Source organism: Vulpes lagopus, chromosome 11 (genome assembly GCF_018345385.1).
Source record: "Vulpes lagopus strain Blue_001 chromosome 11, ASM1834538v1, whole genome shotgun sequence".
Taxonomy (NCBI): Eukaryota; Metazoa; Chordata; class Mammalia; order Carnivora; family Canidae; genus Vulpes; species Vulpes lagopus.
The window spans coordinates 60,318,536-60,339,682 of record NC_054834.1 but is presented as its reverse complement, the minus strand read 5'-3'; the positions used below and the strand labels follow the sequence as shown (position 1 = coordinate 60,339,682).

Below are 21,147 nucleotides of genomic sequence, written 5' to 3'. Positions count from 1 at the left end.
GGGGCAGGAACACTGGTTTTAACTAACTCAATAAGTAACACTGTTTCAACTCAATGAGCATATGTACAGCAAATAGATTACAACAGTATTCACTACATAAACCTAAGAAGCAAATCATTTAATTAAGAACCCAGAGAAGAATTTTAAAAGAAATTTAAGAAGCTGAAAACTGAAAATTAATGGATAATTATGGAATTAATTCATTGGATTACGAAAAATATTTTTTGGCAATTGTACTTGTTGGGTAGAAGAGAGTACAAGTTATCATGAATATTTTGAGAAAGTGCATCTACTTTTTTACAAATGTTTTTTGCTAACTCAAAGACTATTAAATACATTGTGAATTTCCAAAGAATTAAAATGTAATAAAATGTACTGAGCATAATTCTCTGCTAAGACCAACATTTTATAATGACAATAAAAAGTACGATCACTATTTCAACCTGAAGATGCCAGGGGATTGGGATGAATTTGTTCCATCTTATTAAATAGCTTAAAGGTACTTTTCTGAATAAATCCTGGAAATAAATTTACTGGCCTGTTATTTGTCTTTTTCTCATAAAAGTGGGTGATAGAATGCATGCCAGATCTAGTTATTTGCTCTCACTAATAATGAACATCACTATGATTTGTAAAAGCAATTATTTCTGGTGAATTTGAAATGTAGGTGTTCTGGCATTTTATTATTAAAATGTGAATGAGAAGTAGATAACCAGATGAGATTTTTCCAAGTAATCTATTAATACATACTTAGATATTCTATCCTTAATTGAGCTCTTAAAATAATTAAATAGCCCAGGTTACTTTAAAATGTTTATAATGCTAATCATACTGTTATTTGCTTTTTAAAACTATTATTCTGATGTACAACATACATGAAATAAGCTATACCTATTTTAAGTGTACAGTTTAATGAAGGTAGAAAAAAATTTATCCGTATAACCATCACTACAATCAAGATATAGAATATATCCTTTCCTTTGCACAGTTCCTCATGTTCCTGCAATCACAGTTCAGTACTTGGCCACAGGAAACCAATGATTCCTGTCTGTCACGAGAGCAGTTTTGTCTGTTTGGCAATTTCACCTAAATGGAATCATATAGCAAGTATTATTTTGTACCTAGCTTCTTTCATTTACCACAATATCTGTTCCATTTTATTGCTTGTATGGATATGGCACAACGTGTTTATCCACTCATTTTTTAAGAATTATAAATCTATAGTTTTATTAAGTCCAAAACTAACAATATGGTATTAAGTTTACATTTAAATAAAGTTTTCACAGGAACCTAACACGTGCCTAAAAAGATTTTACGGTGGAGTTCAATTTGTTTTGGGTTTTTAAAAAGATTTTATTTATTTGTTCATGAGAGACACAGAGACAGAGACAGAGACAGAGAGAGAGAGGCAGAGACACAGGCAGTGGGAGAAGCAGGCTTCCTGCTAGGAGCCTGATGTGGGACTTGATCCCAGATTCCAGGATCAGGCCCTGAGCCGAAGGCAGACGCTCAACTGCTGAGCCACTCAGTGTCCCCACAGTGGAGTTCTAGATGGACCTAGACCATGTCAAGAATAGATGGATCTCATGATTCAAAACAGCATTTTGGGTAGCAGTTAATTCTCAGGATTAAAAAAAAATTGTTTTGTGTTTTAAAGTGAACCACTGCCCCAGTATGAAAGTTTAATCTCCTAAGACCAGGGCTTTTGAAATCATTCAACTCTGGAAGTGATCCAATGAATTTGTACTGTCAGTGACTGAACCCTGCCACCAATGATTTCAGAGTTCAAAGTTCAAATAACAGGCTCTAAGAGTTTTGCACCCTGAGAGGAGAGTCCCTACTCTTTCCTTACTTTCCACCTTCTATACAACTCATTTTCCCTCCCCAAATACCCCAGCCAGTGTCTTGGGGGGGGGGGGGGTGGCAAGCTGATGTTTAAAACTTCATTACTTGGAAAAGGGTCTTTTTATCAATTTAAGGAATTAGCACCTCTAAGACAGAACCATCTGCTTATATATATGCTTCAATAAGAATCTTCCTCTTCAACCAGTTTCTATCCCCAAAATGGCAACTTTGATAACTTATTAACTGGCTTAGTTCTTTGTTGGGAACAACATTAAGCTCAGGCAGGGGACACTTGGGCTTATAAATTTTAGGCATTCACAGGTTTTAAACAGTCTTTCACAGTCCTCATTTAGCTTGCCAATGACTTTTTTGAAAAGAAAAAATATTCTGGACACAGAACCAAATCACCAATAGATTACTCTTTCCATTGTTTCACCATTTCCCCAATTAGGCACCAAATTTTAACAAGAATGATCCTACCCATCTCTATTCCCTCCCACCTCCATCCTTCCCACTCTCAAATAATACACCAGTAGTAGCCAAAAACTACACACATGCTACACTGTAAAAATGCAAAGTTACCACTATTGGAAAGAAGGCTCTGGGTTGTGCAGATGTGCTTTGAAAATCTACAGTAGGGAGATCCCTGGGTGGCGCAGCGGTTTAGCACCTGCCTTTGGCCCAGGGTGCAATCCTGGAGACCCGGGATTGAATCCCACATCGGGCTCCCGGTGCATGGAGCCTGCTTCTCCCTCTGCCTGTGTCTCTGCCTCTCTCTCTCTCTCTGTGTGTGTGACTATCATAAACAAATAAAAATTTTTTTAAAATTCTTAAAAAAAAAGAAAGAAAATCTACAGTATCTCCTGTTCTCCCACACTCCCATCTGTAAATTTTGTCTTTCATGGAAGGCCCTTTGCCTTTCTCCGCAAAGTACAGAATGGGCTGTCTTGCAACACTTTTCTTTCTTCCCCTTCAATGGGATGGGTGTGCAAACTACACCGCATGGAAAGGCTTTAAAGCACTTGGGCTGTAGAGCCCAGAAACGGTACTGACTCTTCAAAGGACATCTTAAACCACCTCTGTGGTGTCAAGACAAGTAGAACTCCTTCTCTCCCCACGTGAAACCCACAGTCAGGGCAGCCCAGGTGGCTCAGCTTTTTAGTGCCGCCTTCAGCCCAGGTTGTTATCCTGGAGCTCCAGGATCGAGTCCCATGTCAGGCTCCCTGCATGGAGCCTGCTTCTCCCTCTGCCTGTGTCTCTGCCTCTCTCTCTCTCCCTCTCTCTCTCTCTCTGTCTCTCATGAATAAATAAATAAATAAATAAATAAATAAATAAATAAATCTTTAAAAAGAAAAGAAAGAAAGAAAAAGAAAGAAGAAAAAAGAAAGCAAGAGAAAGAAAGAAAGAAAGAAAGAAAGAAAGAAAGAAAGAAAAAGAAAGAAAGAAAAGAAAGAAAGAAAGAAAAGAAAGGAAGGAAGGAAGGAAGGAAGGAAGGAAGGAAGGAAGGAAGGAAGGAAGGAAGGAAGAAACCCACGGTCAGATGTGACAGGAGAGTAAATTCTTGTTATCTTTTTTGTCATCATCCTCCAAGGGGTAACAATACCATGTTAGCGTTTCCTCATAGAAGTATATGACCACCTGTGGGCACTTGACATTGGCTTCCCTGTCAAGGACTAGGTCAGGCTCATCAGTTTTTCCATTTCATCAGGGACATGAGTTATCCACTGGAATCTATAGCATCAATAATCCTCTCTGGCTCCAAACCCTGGGCAAGGCCTCTGGCTTTTCTGACTCTTCTTTCTTCTGCTTTGGTTTGCTCTCCACTCCCCTATCTTCCGAACCAGATTCAGCTTTGTGCTTACCTCACTGATTATCTGTCTCATGTGCTGTTTTCTGTGATGAGATCAGGGCAATCCAGGTTCTCTTCGGACTCCCACATGTTAACCTCACCTCAGAACCCCTTCCACTGTAGGAGGTATTCCACTTTGCCCTTTACCATTTGATGGTCAAGAAGTTTTTCCACCATGTATCCAAACAAAAAACAAAAGAGTACCTCATCTAGCATCTCCTCCACTTTCTTCTTGTTTGGGGTCATCCCCCTAGTGCCCACCAGCTTTCTAGTCTAAATGGTGACACTCCTCAGAGCAGTACCCAAGAGCCAGAGAGGAATCAGAGCCTTGCTACTGGCGCATTGATTCTAGTGGTCAGGGAGAGTGGTACCGAGAAAAGCAACAAGCCTGTGGCTACAAGTCAAGGCCCTCACTGAAGCAGCATACCACAGGCCCTGGCCAGCTGCCCTGAACTCAGTTAAAAGAGTATCCACTCACTTGTTGATGGGGCTTTTCGGTAGTTTCTAGTCAGGCCTATTATGAATAAAGCCACTCTGAACATTCACCCAGAAATCTGTGTTAACATATATTATTTCTCTTGGGTAAATACCCAGAAAGGGGATTGATAGATTGTGTGGTAAATGTATGTTTAACTTTATAAGAACTGCCAAAGTAGTTTGCAAAGTGGCTGTATCATTTTGCATTCTCGTCTGCTATTAGGTGAGACTTCCAGTTATTCCAGATATTCACCAACACTTAGTATTGCCAGTCTTTTTAATTTTGGCCATTCTGATGTGTGCATAGTGGTAACTAATTATAGTTTTAATTTGCATTTCTTTGATGACTAATGTTGAATGTCTTTTCAAGTTCTTAAGGTTGATGTCTATTTTCTTTTTAGTAAAGTGTCTATTTTTTATTGTGTTGTCTTCTGTGATCAGAGATCTTGATATAATATGAATACAAGTTTTTTTTTTGTCAGGTATGTGCTTTCTGAATATTTTCTCCTAATCTGTGGCTAGACTTTTCATTTTATTAATGTTGTCTTTTGAAGAGCATATTTGGGGTTTTTTTTGTTTGGATAAGGTACATTTCATCTTTCTTTAAAATATTTTAGTTCATATTTTTTAAGCCATCTAAGAAATCTGTGCCTACCCCAAAATTGTAAGGATTTTCTCCTAGCACTGATAAGATTTAATTTTTACAATTAGATCTCTGATAAACTTTAAATGAAATTGTGTGATGGTATGAGGTAGGGATCAAGATAATTTTTAGCACAGATATCTAATTTTCAGCAATATTTGTCAAAATGACTATCATTTCCCCATTGGACTATCAAGAATAACTTGCCCCAATATGTGTGAGTCTATTTCCAAACTCCTTATATTTCTTTCCATTGCTCTTCCTTTTTTTAAAATATTTTATTTATTTATTCATGGGAGAGAGAGAGAGAGAGGCAGAGACACAGGCAGAGGGAGAAGCAGGCTCCATGCAGGGAACCCGATGTGGGACTCAATCCTGGGTCTCCAGGGTCACACCCCGGAGTTTAGCAGCGCTAAACTGCTGAGCCACCCAGGCTGCCCTCCATTGCTCTTTCTGTGTATCCGTATGCCAGTACCATTATATCTTGATTACTTTATACTAAATGCTAAAGTCAGGTAGTGCAAGTCCTCCAAATTTGGCTATTTGAATTTCTTTGCATTTCCTGACCTTTCATTGAGCTTCCTAGATTTATAGGTTAACATTTTTCAGGAACTCAGAAAAACTTCTGGCCATGATTTCTTCAAATATATTCTCCCTCTTCTCAAACTTTCTGGGGCTCCAATTGTATATCTATGAGACTGCTTGATATTAACTCACATGGTACTGACACACTGTCCTTTTCTCAGCCTTTCTTTTTTTCTTCTCTATACTTCAGTTTGGATAGTTTTTATTGCCCTGTCTTAAAATTCACTAGCATTTTGTTCTCTAATGACTAATCTGCTATTAAACCTATCTGGTGTTTTGTTTGTTTATTTTTCCATTTAAGATACTGTATTTTTTAGATCTAGAACTTCCATTGGTTCCATTTTTAGTTTCCATTTCTCTTCATATAATATTCATGTTTTTCTTTAATTCCTTTCATATTTATAATAGCTTTTGAAACGTCTTTTAGTGGGGTTCCTGTGTGGCTTAGTTGGTTGAGCGTCTGCCTTCTGATCAGGTCATGGTCCCTAGGTCCTGGCGTCCTGAGGCAAGCCCCAGGTTGGGCTCCTTGCTTAGCGAGGAGTCTGCTTCTCCCTCTCCCTTTGCCCCTCCTCTCTGCTCTTGTGCACATGTGCTCTCTCTCAAATAAATAATTAAAATCTTTCTTAAAAAATATTTCTACTGTTAACTCTATGGCAGGGAGGAGGGTGTCCTGTTTCTACTGATCTACTTTTCTCCTGGATAATGATTACCTTTTTTGAGATCTTTGTGAATTTCCCACATGTTCGACCAAATCTCTTCCCTCTAACAGGTCAAAACACAAACGTATCCCTACCCTGGGCATACTTCCATAGTTATTTCCTTTTCACATTTCTATTAGTTGTTATTTTCTTGGTAGTTAGTTGTTTCTGCCAAGCCTTGTGTAGTTCACCCTGTACATGAACAACTTACAATTTAGCCAAGGATACAAGGGAACCCCAAGCAAATTTTGGGAACTACTATCTAAATAGTTTCTTCATTTATGGCGTTTCATGGAAAATTCCAGACATTTCCATCTTCTAGAACTTTGGTGTCTTTCTCCCAAACTTGTAGAGACCCCTATGTTTTTCTTGGATTTTCTTTCCCTATACCACAGTCCAAAAATTGCCTCTAGGTATAAAGATGGGATACATTGTAGGATTCACCTCAACTTTTCTTCTCTTAAAACATTATCTAATGTTAAAAATCATTGTTTCATAAATTTTGTCCAATTCTAGTTGTTTAAAATAGGATGTCTAGTCTGATACTAGTTATTCTGTTATGGCTATAAACAGATCTCTTGTTTTTTCATGTTTATGGTAACTCATTTTCAAAAAGTGAGAACATATAGGAATTAAAATGTAATAAAAAGTATTTGTGGAACTTTCCCATAATGAAGAAAACATGTTTAAGTAGGAAAATGGATTCTAATCCTAGCTATTCCAGTTGATCTATTTTGCATAGGGCAGCTAACGTCTCTAATTCACAATTTTCTATGTTGCTTAATTAGATGATTTCATAAAATCTGTGATCTTAATGTTAAGGATTATCTGCCCTTAAGGATCATTTGTAAGTAAATCCATAAACTGAAAATTCTCATTTCTTTTATTACAACTGAGGAAACACATTCCTGCCCTGCCTTCCTCTTAGGTTTTTATTCAGGAAAAAAAAATTCTGACTACCAATTACTTATGGCATTCCAAAATAATCCAATTGTATAATCCTAAAATTGACAATAAATAGAAGACATTTGGCTATTCATGGTCCCTTGAAAATAAACTACAGTATCAAATTCCATATTTTAAAAAATCTACTTTCATATTTTTAAATCTGATATTAATCCCCGGTATGAACACTAGACTAATTTTTAAAACAATAATAGTATCAATGGGCTTTTCCTCACCTATCATAAAAAATTCTTTAAAGAACTTCAAACATACTAATTATGCATGACATTCCCCAGTTGAAATCCATGGTGAGCATCCTGAATCAAATTTTGTTACAACAGGTACTCTCCTTTGAATCTTTTAAAATGTTCTCTAAATTCTTTAACCCATACTATTGGAAAAAATCTCTATTACAGTTACTGATTTGTGTGTGAACATTATGTAATAATACTGTATTTTTAAAAGGTTTTATTTATTTATTCATGAGAGGCACAGAGAGAGGCAGCAACATAGGAAGAGGGAGAAGCAGGCTTCTCAAAGGGGCTCCAGGATCATGCCCGGAGCCAAAGGCAGACACTCAACCGCTGAGCCACCCAGGCATCCCCATAGTAATGCTATTATGCTATATTTTTTATTGAATTGTACGTTTCTTAAACTTAAATATTTTCTTTTTTTATGTTTTTATTTATTTGACACACACATACAGAGAGCACAAGCAGGGAGAGCAGCAGGCAGAGGGAGAGGGAGAAGCAGGCTCCCTGCTGAGCAAGGAGCCCAATGCAGTGCTCAATCCCAGGACCCTGGGATCATGACCGGAGCCAAAGGCAGACTCAACCAATTGAGCCACCCAGGTTCCCTTAAAATTGAACATTTTCTTGAAGTCTTTTCTTGTTTAGGCTTACTGAGTTATTTTTCACAATTAACAAATGTGAGCATGGGTAGCCCGGGCGGCTCAGAAGTTTAGCACCACCGCCAGCCCAGGGCCTGATCCTGGAGACCTACGATCGAGTCCCACGTCGGGCTTCCTGCATGGAGCCTGCTTCTCTGCCTCTCTCTCTGTGTCTCTCATGAATAAATAAATAAAATCTTTAAAAAAAATGTGAGCATCATAAAAGTCTGGATTTTCCTCTAATTTAAGGGCATCCATAATTTATTTATACACTGACAGTCACATATAAGATATTCTCTCAATCTTTATGTCATTTTTTAGTAGTAACAGGGAAAAACCACTATGATGGAATACGTTTACATACAAATATTAAAGGAATGTTTATTTCTTCTAAGTCAGAGTTGCCACATGGACTACTCCCTGCTAACTTGTAGAATTTTTCCTCTTCCTGATTTCTTAACTCCGTGCACTAGTTCAGAGTGGTCTAATTTCCCATAACTCATTTTCTATGTCATATAACTTATTTTCCTTCTCTCATACTATATGAGAAATATGCTAAACAAATAAGGAATCTATGAAGATTTCCATTATCAGTAAATTTGAAGTTTTAGAATACCAGAACAAGAGTTCTTAAACTTAGTAGGGCTAAAAATCATCTGGACACATTTGTTGAAATTCAGATTCCCAAGGCCAACACTCGGGAAATTCTTAATTCAATAGGCTTGGAAAAAAAAAAAAATAGGCTTGGAGTGGGGGCCCAACTGTTTGAATTTTTAACACACAGTTCAGATGATTTTGATGCAGGTGTCCTATGAACTATACTTTGAGAAACACTGCAGCCCCTTTGTCTGTAATAAGTATCTTATGTTTCCAGGTGACAAAAAAAGGTATTCTGTTCTCACTCGAGTAGATTGAAACTATGTTTTCCAAATCGAATGTACAAACCCCATCGCAATGGGCAAAACAATCCATTAGGGTAAGACGATCTTAGAACTATCTTTTCATCTAAAAAAATCAGCTTTTTTAAAAAAAAATCTTATTTATTTATTCATGAGAGACACAGAGAGAGAGAGAGAGAGGCAGAGACACAGGCAGAGGGAGAAGCAGGCTCCAAGCAGGGAGCCTGATGTGGGACTCAATCCTGGGTCTCCAGGATCATGCCCTGGGCTGAAGGCAGCTCTAAACAGCTGAGCCACCCAGGCTGCCCTCAGCTTTATCAATGTTAAATAAAAGACCAATACTTGGCATTTTAAAAAAGAGAGAGAATCTGGGACGCCTGAGTGGCTCAGCAGTTGAGCATCTGCCTTCAGCTAAGGGGGTATCCCAAAGCTCTGGGATCAAGTCCCACATCAGGCTTCCTGCATGGAGCCTGCTTCTCCCTCTGCCTGTGTCCTTGTCTCTCTCTCTGTGTCTTTCAGGAATAAATAAATAAAATATTTAAAAAGAGACAGAGAAAAAAAATAAAAGAGACAGAGAGAGAATCAGAAAAGGAATTCCAGTAAAAAAAATTCTGTGAGACAGAGGAAACATAAGTTAAGTAGTAAATAATTTAGTAGACCAGAAACTTCAAAACTGAAGGTAGCAGAAGTGAACTTGAGTTCTAGTGCAAAATTCCAGAAAAGTTCAGAAATTTGAGCCATCAGATACCTCTAAAAAGTAGGTTGAAAACAAGTTCACTATTTCTATAAAAAGGAGTTAAACCCCCAAACACCAAGCATTCAGGCAACTATACGTCTGTCACCAGAAAAGAAAACAGGAGATTTGGTCTCTGGAGAAGCTAAACCACAGCTCTGAAATCAGAGGCACCAGGCAGAGCTGAGAATGAGGGCAGCTTACTGAGAATAGGGGAATTAAATGAAAATCTACATACTGAAAGTGCAACTCCTAGTCCCCTTCTCCACTTGACTATGAGATTGTTCAGATTGGCAGATTCTAGCTGGAGAAACTGGTCAGCCCCAGAGTAAAGACATACAAACACACAATTAGCCACACCTCTCACCCTAAAGAAAAAGCCTAGACAAAACACTCTCCAATGCAACCCATGCCTCAATAAGACATCCCTATGTTCAAGAGCTTTTCAATAGGTGTTGAGTTCTTCACTTTTAAATATTGATGGAAGACTAACCCATCTTTAAGAAATCTCTGAAACATGAAGGACAGAAAACAAAAACAACAAACAAAACAAATACAGGAAACAGAGATAGTGCAGGAAGCAGAAGCAAAAATATTCATTGGGTTAGAAGGTAAAGATAAGGAAATCACGCAAATAAGAAAATTAGAAGTTCACTTCAGAAATCCAAAATATATAAATAGGAGTTCCATAAAACCAGAACAGAAAAAGAAAAGAAAAAAGATACTGTCAAAGAAATAATTCAACAAAATTTCAGAAGAGAGAGAGGGTAAGACTTGACTTCAGACTGAAAAGACATCTGAATGAGTACCTAGCACATCTTGGAAATACTTGAACACTGGGAACCAAGAGATAATTCTAAATGTTTTCAGAGGGAAAAATTAAAAGCAGGTCATCTACAAAGGATGAGGAATCAGTATGGTATTAGACTTCATAATAGCAACACTGGGAACAAGAAGCAATGGAGCAATACCTTGAGCATTTGGAGGAAAGAATGATTTCCCAAGATCTTAAAAAAATTATATCCCATGTTCTCTTTCTTAGAAAGCAACTGGAATATGTGTCCAATAGACTAAATGAAGACAAAGGAAGATTAGAGAAGTAGGAGAGAGGGATCCAACAGAGGAGAGAGGGAAAGAATCCACAGGTTGAGGGTGAAGAGACATCTGAGGATATAGGTTATGGAGAACAATCAATTCAAATTGGACTGAGAGGACAGAGCACTTTTTCATTGTTTCATTTCTTCATTATCTTTTTCATTGTTCTCTTCACATTACAATCTTGTGCCATTTCTGATAGTACATGGAAAACCAAGCAAAAAACACCAAATGGGTAAGATATAACTATTAACTGCTAAGAAAAAAATAAGTATTTCTCATGAAGAATGGTATCCTAAAAAATAAAATAATTGATACAGTTAACACTACTTCTCTGACAAGGAATCTAAGAGATAATTAATCAAAAATAAAACTTACCCACCATCACAATGTTAACCTTAAAAAGTTCCATCTCTGGAGCAGACATTTTTCATTTTCCATTAACTTTGCATCTTGTGCCCAGAAATTTTTCTTTTTACGTTTTCACCCCTGGATACATATGTTTAGCCTATGCCCCACAGTTGCAGGTGCTGTGTGATTATTAAACCATACCAAGTAATTCTAAAGCCATCTGCTTCAAGTTTCAAAGAGATGGGCCATAGTTGGGATAGCCTGAGTTTAGTGAAGAAATATATCACTTTGGCTCTCACTTCAAAGCTCTTAATTAATTAACTTTCTAAAATAAGTATATGGATTTCCTTCTGGTTTTGCACTCTTTTAAGAAAAATAAGCCATTTCCCTATGGCTCTATTCTGAGCTCAGAGAAGACTTTTATGCCTTAATTAACTTACTATAACACCATCTTCAATAATTTTCTCTTTATCCCACTGCAATAGCCTTCACCAAATTAAGAGTCTTGTACATCCTATTTTAATACTTCATAATAACCTAAAAATAGCTTCTAATCCCTGAATAATATTTTATTATAAAAAAGAAAATAATTTGTGTTTCTCCTGGGACCACGCCACTTTTTTATTCCTGTTATTGATTTGGTAGTTAATTTATAAATATGGTATTATCTTGTGATTACCAACAAAACTCAAACTTAAAATTTTATTTACAAAATAATTATCTGGTCTTACTTTTTCCCTTCAAAAAATTCTATTTAGGGCAGCCTGGGTGGCTCAGCAGTTTAAGCGCCTGCCTTTGGCCCAGGGCGTGATCCTGGAGACCCAGGATGGAGTCCCACATCGGGCTCCCTGCATGGAGCCTGCTTCTCCCTCTGTCTGTGTCTCTGCCTCTCTTTCTCTCTCTCTCTCTCTCATGAATAAATAAATAAAATATTTTTTAAAAATTCTATTGATACTCAAGGCCCTAATTCTCTTGCCTTCTATATCCTTTACCTACTTCTTATAAATGATATTTATTTAATATTTTTTATTTGAAGTATAGTTGGCATACAGTGTTAGTTTCAGGTAGGTGTACAACACAGTTATTTTGACGGTTCTATGAATTATATAGTGCTCACCAATATAAGTGTAGTTTTCATCTGTTATCACACAAAGTTATTATTGATGCTGTATTAAAAGTGATATTTAATCAAATATTTATAAAATGCTTATTACTGAAACATGTCCTGAATTTTATAAATCATGAAAATTCATTAAATTTTATAAATTGTAAGGAAAAAAATAAGCTAAAGAATTGCTTGATCATTGAGTTTTTTTTTTTTTTTAATTTTTATTTATTTATGATAGTCACAGAGAGAGAGAGAGAGAGAGAGGCAGAGACATAGGCAGAGGGAGAAGCAGGCTCCATGCACTGGGAGCCCGATGTGGGATTCGATCCCGGGTCTCCAGGATCGCGCCCTGGGCCAAAGGCAAGCGCCAAACCACTGCGCCACCCAGGGATCCCGATCATTGAGTTTTAAATAAATTGCTCTCTAGAGTCAAAAAGTAAAATAGCAGTGACATTTTTACTTATACTCAAACTTTCATCTAAGAACATATAATCTTTAAGAGTGACTATTACCCCCATTTTACCACCAAGGCATAGAATTACAAAGATTGAACTGAAGTGAACTCAAGAGGTTATCTAATCTAGCTTCTATCTCCAAGAATGACTGCATTTTAACAAAACCAAGAGATATATCCATGTTTTCTAGTTTTCAAAATCTCCAGGGAAGATGTTACAACTTCCCTTAGCAATTTGCTCTGGTGTGTAATATCCCTTGTTTTACTCATAATCCAAATCTGAAGATAAAAAGGAAATAAAACCTGGTTTCCTAGATTCTCAGTAAGTACTCTTATCCAGTTTGGTTATGAGATAACCATAAAAATAAAAAGATGAAGAAATAGATATTTAAATAAGAACAATCTCCAATATCTAGTCAACTATTCACCTGGTTCAACCAACAGTCATTTTGAAAATAATCTGACATGATAAAACTATTTATACCTAAATTTATTTCATAATAAATGCCTCCCATTAGTAAGAGAAATAATTTCTAACTACGAGATGTATATTTATGAGTTCTAAAGATAATAATAACATATATTTATTGGGAACTTTCTGGGTGCTGGCACTCCATTGCATATCATATTGAATCTTCATGTCATTTCTGTGAGGTAGGCACTATTGTTATTCCCATTTTTTATTTTTATTTATTTATTTTTAAAGATTTTATTTATTTATTGATGAGAGACAGAGAGAGAAAGAGGCAGGCAGAGACATAGGCAGAGGGAGAAGCAGGTTCCAGGCAGGGAACCCGATGTGGGACTCGATCTGGGGACCCTGGGATCACGCCCTGAGCTGAAGGCAGATGCTCAACCCCTGAGCCACCCAGGCATCCCTATTCTCATTTTTTAGATGAAGGCTCTGAGACGGTAGGGTGTCCAAAGTCTCATAGATTCAATGACAAAGCCAGGATTAACACCTAGACAACTTGGTTGTGTTTCACTTTCTCTCTAATACATACTTAATACATTTTAGTTGTTATTATTAGGTGCTTTAAGATTGGGTTGAAAAACCCTTATCTGTAAAAAAATTTTTTTTTCTTCAAACTCTCATTAGTTCCTCCAAATTTTTGTCAGATCAAAGATGATCTGGGAAATATACACATCCTTTAAAAAATATATATTTATATGACAAAATTTGTTTCTTAAAGTTTGCTGTATTGTTTCCTGATTTTTTTCTTAGACCCATCTAGATTTGCTTTTAAAAATGCATATATATGCTTTTAAAAGGAATCTTGGTTATTTTGGCTTTTACTTACTCATTTAAGAAGCAAGGGTACTTCTAGGTCATATTATTTTTATTTTTACTTTTTAAAAAATATTTTATTTATTTATTTATGAGAGACAGAGAGAGAGAGAGAGAGAGGCAGAGACACAGGCAGAGGGAGAAGCAGGCTCCATTCAGGGAGCCTGACGTGGGACTCGATCGCGGGTCTCCAGGATCAGGCCCTGGGCTAAAGACAGTGCTAAACTGCTGGACCACCTGGTCTTTTTTTTTTTTTTTTTCGGTCTTATTATTTTTAAATGAAAAGGAGCAGATTCTAGATTTGAGCTAGATTAGATGGGCTTCAATCTAAATATTTTATAAAATATTATAAATAACTAGAATGTTCTCTAAGTGTAAACATACCTTTTAACTAAGTAAATGGTCAGCTATATGTTAGCCAAAGAAATCTTGTTGCTTTACTAAGGTGATTTATGTTGTTTAGTACAGTAAACATGCTTATAAACAGTTAAAGTTCTGCATTTAATATAATATCTTCGTAATATTTCAGTTTATTAGTTGACACTGCTATTTTAAGGAAAAACCAACACATTTCAAAAGCCATGAAAACTTTGAAATTTAATTTATACTTTAATATTTCATACAACATTACCTTTTTTATTGTTTCCTTTCCCACTGTAATCTCATGCCCATCTTGTCCCATGCCATTCTTAAAGAACAGAATTCGGACTGAGGTCTTCTCACTAAGTTTCTTCATTCTAACAGAAAGAACAGGCTTGGTTTTCTGTCTTTTAACATCAGTAGGAAGCATCAGCCCATTCATTGTCCAAGTTACTTTCTTCATTAACAACAGATGGTCTAGAAGAGAATTTTTTTTTTTAAAGTCAAGTCAATATTTGGCTTCAAAACTAGAAATGGACACACCATACTTTCCTTCCCCCTCTTACCTATATCATATACACTGGCCAGTCTCCATTTAGATGCTGGTTTTCTGAAATGCTACCACCAGCTTCCCACTAACCGTGACATAAGCTGTAGCAAGCTGTCTGCTCTGATAGCCTGCATAAATCATCATTTCTGAAGGGAACAGATGTTCAGGGTATGAAAGAGTAATACCACAATTTAGTCCTAATTAAAATTCACCTTAGCATGCCTCTATCACTGATCAGATGCACTGGGCTGAAAGGGTCCATTGAAAGCGTCCTTTGCTTACTACAAAACAATATGGGTCCTGAACTTTTGTGTTCTTTATGGTTGGGGAAAATGCTTTTTTCTCCTTAATATGATTTATTATCCATGTTGTTTTAAAGATGATGACCTCCAAATAGTAACCTTATACATTATTCTTCTCCTGTGACTAGAATGAAAGTGCCTTCTAGCACATCTTTGGTGAGGGATTCAAAATATTTCACTAAAAGTGAAAATCAGCTCTGCATTAACAGTTTACTTTGACCTATGCATTTTCAAAGATGTATGTAGGATTTATATTTCAAAACCACCCTCATAGTAATGGCAGGGAAACTAAATTACTATGTATGACTTTGAAAATGTAAGGGTAAGAACAGAAGTGTAGTATATTGCATAGTTAGGTTGCTGTTAGCATCCTTCTCTTTTCAAAAGGTATTATTTCATAAATAAATAATTTATACCTGGATTATTTTTTATTTGTGCATTCAATTTATTTTAGATTATATTTTCTTTTCACATAAATTACAAAATTTATGTGATTTTACATGTACATTGATCCCTCCTTCATCTGCTCCATATTTGTTCTAATGAGAGAAATAAAATTTTACTTGGATACAATTGAAAATAGCTGCATTTGTTTGCCCACATTTCTAAATAACCCTTCTCTATTAGCATTACCTCAGACACATGGCCTCTTTGACCTAAAAATGGTACTTTATATAAAATCTGCAAGTATTGATATGAAACAAGCAAATAGTTCTGGGAACTTTGGGTCCCAGAATGGCCACCTTAAGTGTTAAAAAAAAAAATTGTCTTTCTCTCTCTCTTGTGTACATAGTCACACACATATACACACACACATACATACAGAGTAGGTAAAAATAAGAGCAAACTTGCGAATAGGGGCAGCCCTGGGTGGCTCAGTGGTTTAGTGTTGCCTTCAGCCCCGGGCCTGATCCTGGGGACCCAGGATCAAGTCCCACATCGGGCTCCCTGCATGGAGCCTGCTTCTCCCTCTGCCTGTGTCTCTGCCTCTCTCTCTCTCATTCTCTCTCTCTCTCTCTCTCTGTGTGTGTCTCTCATGAATAAATAAAATCTTTAAAAAAAACTTGCAAAATAAACTAAGACTATAGATATGAGTAAACCTTTAAGAAGAGAAAAAATATTTTTACAGAAATTACTGCATTTAGTCATTTTGTAATCTAAAATTGATAGAAATTAGAAAATAAACTAGACATTCATGAGTTCATATGCCCAAAAGAATAAAAAACAGGTACTCAAATAAATACATGTACATGCATATTCATAGCAGCACTATTCACAACAGCCAAAAAGAGTAAGTCAAATATCCACCAATGGATGAATGAACAAAATGTAGTACATACATACATACAATGGAATATTATTAAGTGAGGAAAGGAATGAAGTACTGATACATGCTACAATGTGGATGAACCTCAAGCCATTATGCTAAGTGAAAGTAGCCTAACATAAAAGTCAATATCCTGGGTAATTCCATTATATGAAATATCCAGAAGAGGTAAATCCACAGAAACAAAATGCAGACTAATGGTTGCAGGTGTGGGAAGAGGGCAGAAAGGGAGAAAAATTTAATAGGTAAGAAGTTTTATTTTGGAATGATGGAAATGTTTTGGAACTAGATAGAAGAGGTGGTTGCACAACACTGTGAATGTACTGAATGCCAATGAATAGTTTACTTAGAAATGATTAATTTTGTTATGTGAATTTACCACAATTAATAAATAAGGAAGAGGAGGAGAAAGTGGGGTGGGGGTAAAACACTGATGGTTAGTATCTCTCTGAAAATAAAAAAATCACTCTCACAGGACAAAATAATAAATTCTTGTAGTTTGATAGTTTATCTACAATCTGGACATAACCACACACACACAGATGCTTTGCATAGTGAAAAGGTATAAACCTTCAAACTAGGTCTGAGTAACAACTCTCTTACTTGGTGACCCTATATGAGTTAAAATTCTCTGATTTCATCCTATAAAGTGTCCAGTGGGTACTACTCCCCTGCCTGACGAAGATTAAACATTTTATTTGTTAAAGTACCTAAAGCATTGAAGGTACTCCATGAATACTGGTTTCTTCCCCCACATCCCAGAATTTCTGGGTGGACAGAATCCACCACTCAGAGTATTTGAGCAGAGAGGACTGACTACAGAGCATTGGTAATGGAAAAGATGGAGAAGCAACCAAAGGACAGTGAGGCAATCTAGAGATTGACAACTGCAAGAAACCACTCCCACATTGGAGTGCCGGGCTAGCTCAGTTGGTGGAGCATGTGACTCTTGGTCTCAGGGTTGTGAGTTTGAGCCTCATGTTGGGTATAGAGATTACTTAAAAATAAATCTTAAAGAAATAAAAAAAGGAACCTCTCCCACCAAGGCCACAGGGAGGAGGTGTTGCAGGTGCCCAGATTTAGAGAATCTTACCAATAAAGGGTTTTCCCTTTTGATGGCTGAGACCAGGGTCAGGATTAGGGTGAGATCAGTGAAGGGTCAACACTGCAAAACTGAAAGAAGCACACTCAGTTGTGCAAGTGCACAGCCTTTAGTAAGTGCATCCATATATTTTGTCTCACAGGTTCAGCACTCATCTTACCCTGGTCCCAACCTGGTTTCTCTTTCCTCTATGCAGACTAACTAAATTCTATTAAAATAATGCTATTAACTGGACACTGTTTCATATGATTTATTGATATTAACTCATGAAGTCCTCTCAAAAAGCTTATGTGGTAGAAAATATCATTATCTTCATCTACAGATGAAGAAACTGAGGCACAGAGAAGTTAAATAACTTGAGCAAAATCTTGCAGCTGGCAGGTGATTGCACCGGAATATGAATTCTAGAAACTGTACTCCTTTTTTTAAAAAAAGATTTTGGGATCCCTGGGTAGCTCAGCGGTTTAGTGCCTGCCTTTGGCCCTGGGCGTGATCCTAGAGTCCCGGGATCGAGTCCCACGTCAGGCTCCCTGCATGGAGCCTGCTTCTCCCTCTGCCTATGTCTCTGCTCTCTCTCTCTCTCTATCTCTCTGTGCGTCTCTCATGAATAAATAAGTAAAATCTTTAAAAAATAAAAATAAAAAAATATTTTATTTATTTAGGTAATCTCTACACCCAAAGTGGGGCTCAAACTCACAAGCCTGAGATTAAGTGTTGCACACTCCACTGACTGGCATCCCTAGACTCTACCATATATTTTATACTGTTATCAAACAAAATTTCACATCTTTCCACACAAATTGGACATACTCTTCACATTTCTTATTCCTATCAGCGTTTCCACTTCTTTCACAGTTGTCCATTATCTCAGGGAGATCTTGAACCCTTCCTCCTAGCCATTTCTCTCCAATCAATTGCTTAGTCATTCGATGATATTTTTGGGGTGTCCATTCATCAATGCACCAGAGAGATAGTTGTGAACAGGAAAGATTACGTGATCCTGGGGAAAGAAACAGTGGAATGTGTCTCTGAAGAGATGACATCTGAGTAGACAGGCTTGTACAATGAGAAGTCAGTCATGAAAATATGGGTGGAAAGAGTATTGGAGGCAGAATAATAATCAAGCACAAAGCCTCTTAGATGAGAATGAACTTGGCATGTTTGAGAAAGAAAAACAAAGTTTGGATAGATAGAGAATGTATATGTATAAAGCCAAAGGGTAGAAAGAGGCCAGATTGTGTAGAACAGGATAAAGGGTCTGGATCTTATTCTGGATGTAAAGGGAAGCTATTGGAAGGTTCTCAGCAGGGCACTGTATAGACTATAGCAGAGAATAGATGACACTGGTAGTTTTCCCCCACCAAATTCCTTTTATCAGGCTAGTGGACCCAACTCCAGCTGCTGTGAGTCGTAGCCTATAACACCTCACAACTGCATCCTTCTCCTGAGAACAGCCTTTGGCTGAAGGAATCAGCCACCTACCCAGGAAATGTCTGTGAGGTGATGGTCTCTTAGCAAGGGGTCCAGTCCATAGTCAAGGGCTGACTGACTGGAGGACATAATAGCCAGTCCCCTGGCCTTAAGGAGGGGCAACTCTCACTCCAAAGTGAGGCTGGACTTCAGCTGAACACAGGGCATGATCAAAATTCTTCCTCTATTCTGTTGTTTCCCTCACTAAGTCCCTTGTACAAAAATCCCCATCTCAGGTTCTGCTTGGAGGGAACCTGACCTGAAATGGAGTCAAAGAAGAGAAACCTCCTCTTGCTATCTTTCTTCACAGTAAGCCTTAAAAACATCCTTCCTTTCCATTTCCAGCCGGGACCTAATTGTATTTTATTTTCCTCCATTATATCTGACATCCTATATTCCAATTATAGCTGAATTTCCTTTTATTGGGATGCCTGGGTGGCTCAGTGGTTGAGTGTCTGCCTTTGGCTCAGGATGAGATCCTGAAGTCCCGGAATCAAGTCCTGCACTGGGCTTCCCACATGGAGCCTGCTTCTCCCTCTGCCTTTGTCTCTGCCTTTTTCTCTCTGTATCTTTCATGAATAAATAAATAAAATCTAAAAAACAAAACAAAACAAAACACCACCAACAAAAACAAAAAACCACACATCAATTTTATTATTGCCTGAAGAGGAAGTTCTTGGAGCTAACTTTTGAAGTTTTCCATTAGTCAATCATCAAGTCTGTCAGGTAGTCAGCAAATACTTATTAAATCCATCCTATGTGTCAGACCCTGTGCAAGGAATATGAAAAAGACATATTCCCTTGCCTAAACTTATGTTTAACAGAAGAGTTTACTGACAATCTGACACTATCCAAACTTTTCGGTCTTCATCTTATCCTGGTTTAAAGCACTATTATACCCAAGCCAATCTGCTCATTATCCCCTGAGTATACCAAGGGCATATTTAAGTCCATTCTTCACCTATTCAGACTCAAGTCCACCTCAAAATCCAGTTTAAGATATTCCTTTAGTGTTCCAGCCCACAATGATCTATAATCTCTCTGAATCCTTAGAGCACTGCAGTCTATTATTACTTACCCATATATTCATTCACTCAGTAATGTTTCAGAACACACCACATTTCAGGTGCTGTATTACATATTAAGGAAAGAGCATAAATGATCTGAAATTATGTAAATATTTCATAAATATAGATCCTATTTCTGTTTCCATACTTAACCCCATTGAAGGTAGGAATCAAGCCCATATTTATTATTCTTTGCTCCTATACCTGCACATGGTATAGTTACTAGATGTTAACTTTCCTGTGCATTTAAATGCTTGATTGATAAAATTTAATTTTATGTCACCTTATGTAACATATCAGTTATGCAAAATAAACTTTATTGCCTGTATATACATATATATATACCATTTTTATTCTCTATATCCTCCTAGTATGAACATAAATATGACTCATCTACCACCTTGATGTTCATCGATTACCACAATGGTAGAGAATTTCTTCAAGAAAGAGGAAACCTGCCAAGGAGATCTGGTTGGCAAATGAAGGTCTAGGAATGGAGTATACTTAAGGAGTATATTTAATGGAGTATGTTTAAGGTAAGTGCTACATATTCCTCAAGACTAATTTGGAGTAGGGCGTCATCTCCCTTAAAAACTCTTCTCCTAAACACCCTTCCCTTCTACTCTTTGTGAAGATGTCTGTCTACCACTGACACTCTCCCCTGTACTATCATCAACATTTTATGCTTACCTAGTACACGGAGCAGGTGCTTAGTAAGTGCTGCATGAATTAATGAAATAAGGCTACCTTTTATTCCAACATAACTTATTCCAATAAAAGGAGTATATTCATAATTCTATTATCTGTGACCTCCTTTTTAAAAAAAATTATTTATTAATGAGAGATACAGAGAGAGAGAGAGAGGCAGAGACACAGGCAGAGGGAGAAGCAGGCTCCATGCAGGGAGCCTGATGTGGGACTCGATCCTAGATCTCCAGGATCAGGCCCTGGGCTGAAGGACGCTAAACCTCTGAGCCACTGGGGCTGCCCTATCTGTGAACTTCTAAGGACACTTCACTCACTTAAAAAATAGCCTAAAATAAAAATAGATCATATTTATGAATTTTCAAGTCAGTTTTCTGAAAGAATTCTTGATGAGTCTAGGAAAAA

At 37.1% G+C, this 21,147-nt stretch overlaps 1 protein-coding gene and 1 pseudogene across 1 annotated transcript in view; both read right to left on the bottom strand.

Moving 5' to 3' along the window:
• Window positions 1–21,147, bottom strand: part of DCDC1 (doublecortin domain containing 1) — a 436,509-nt gene that overhangs the window by 382,030 nt on the left and 33,332 nt on the right. The window contains 1 exon segment of the mRNA XM_041722357.1: window positions 14,491–14,696. Coding sequence (XP_041578291.1) covers window positions 14,491–14,696 — 206 coding nt within the window.
• On the bottom strand, window positions 3,382–3,940 carry LOC121501646 (annotated as a pseudogene).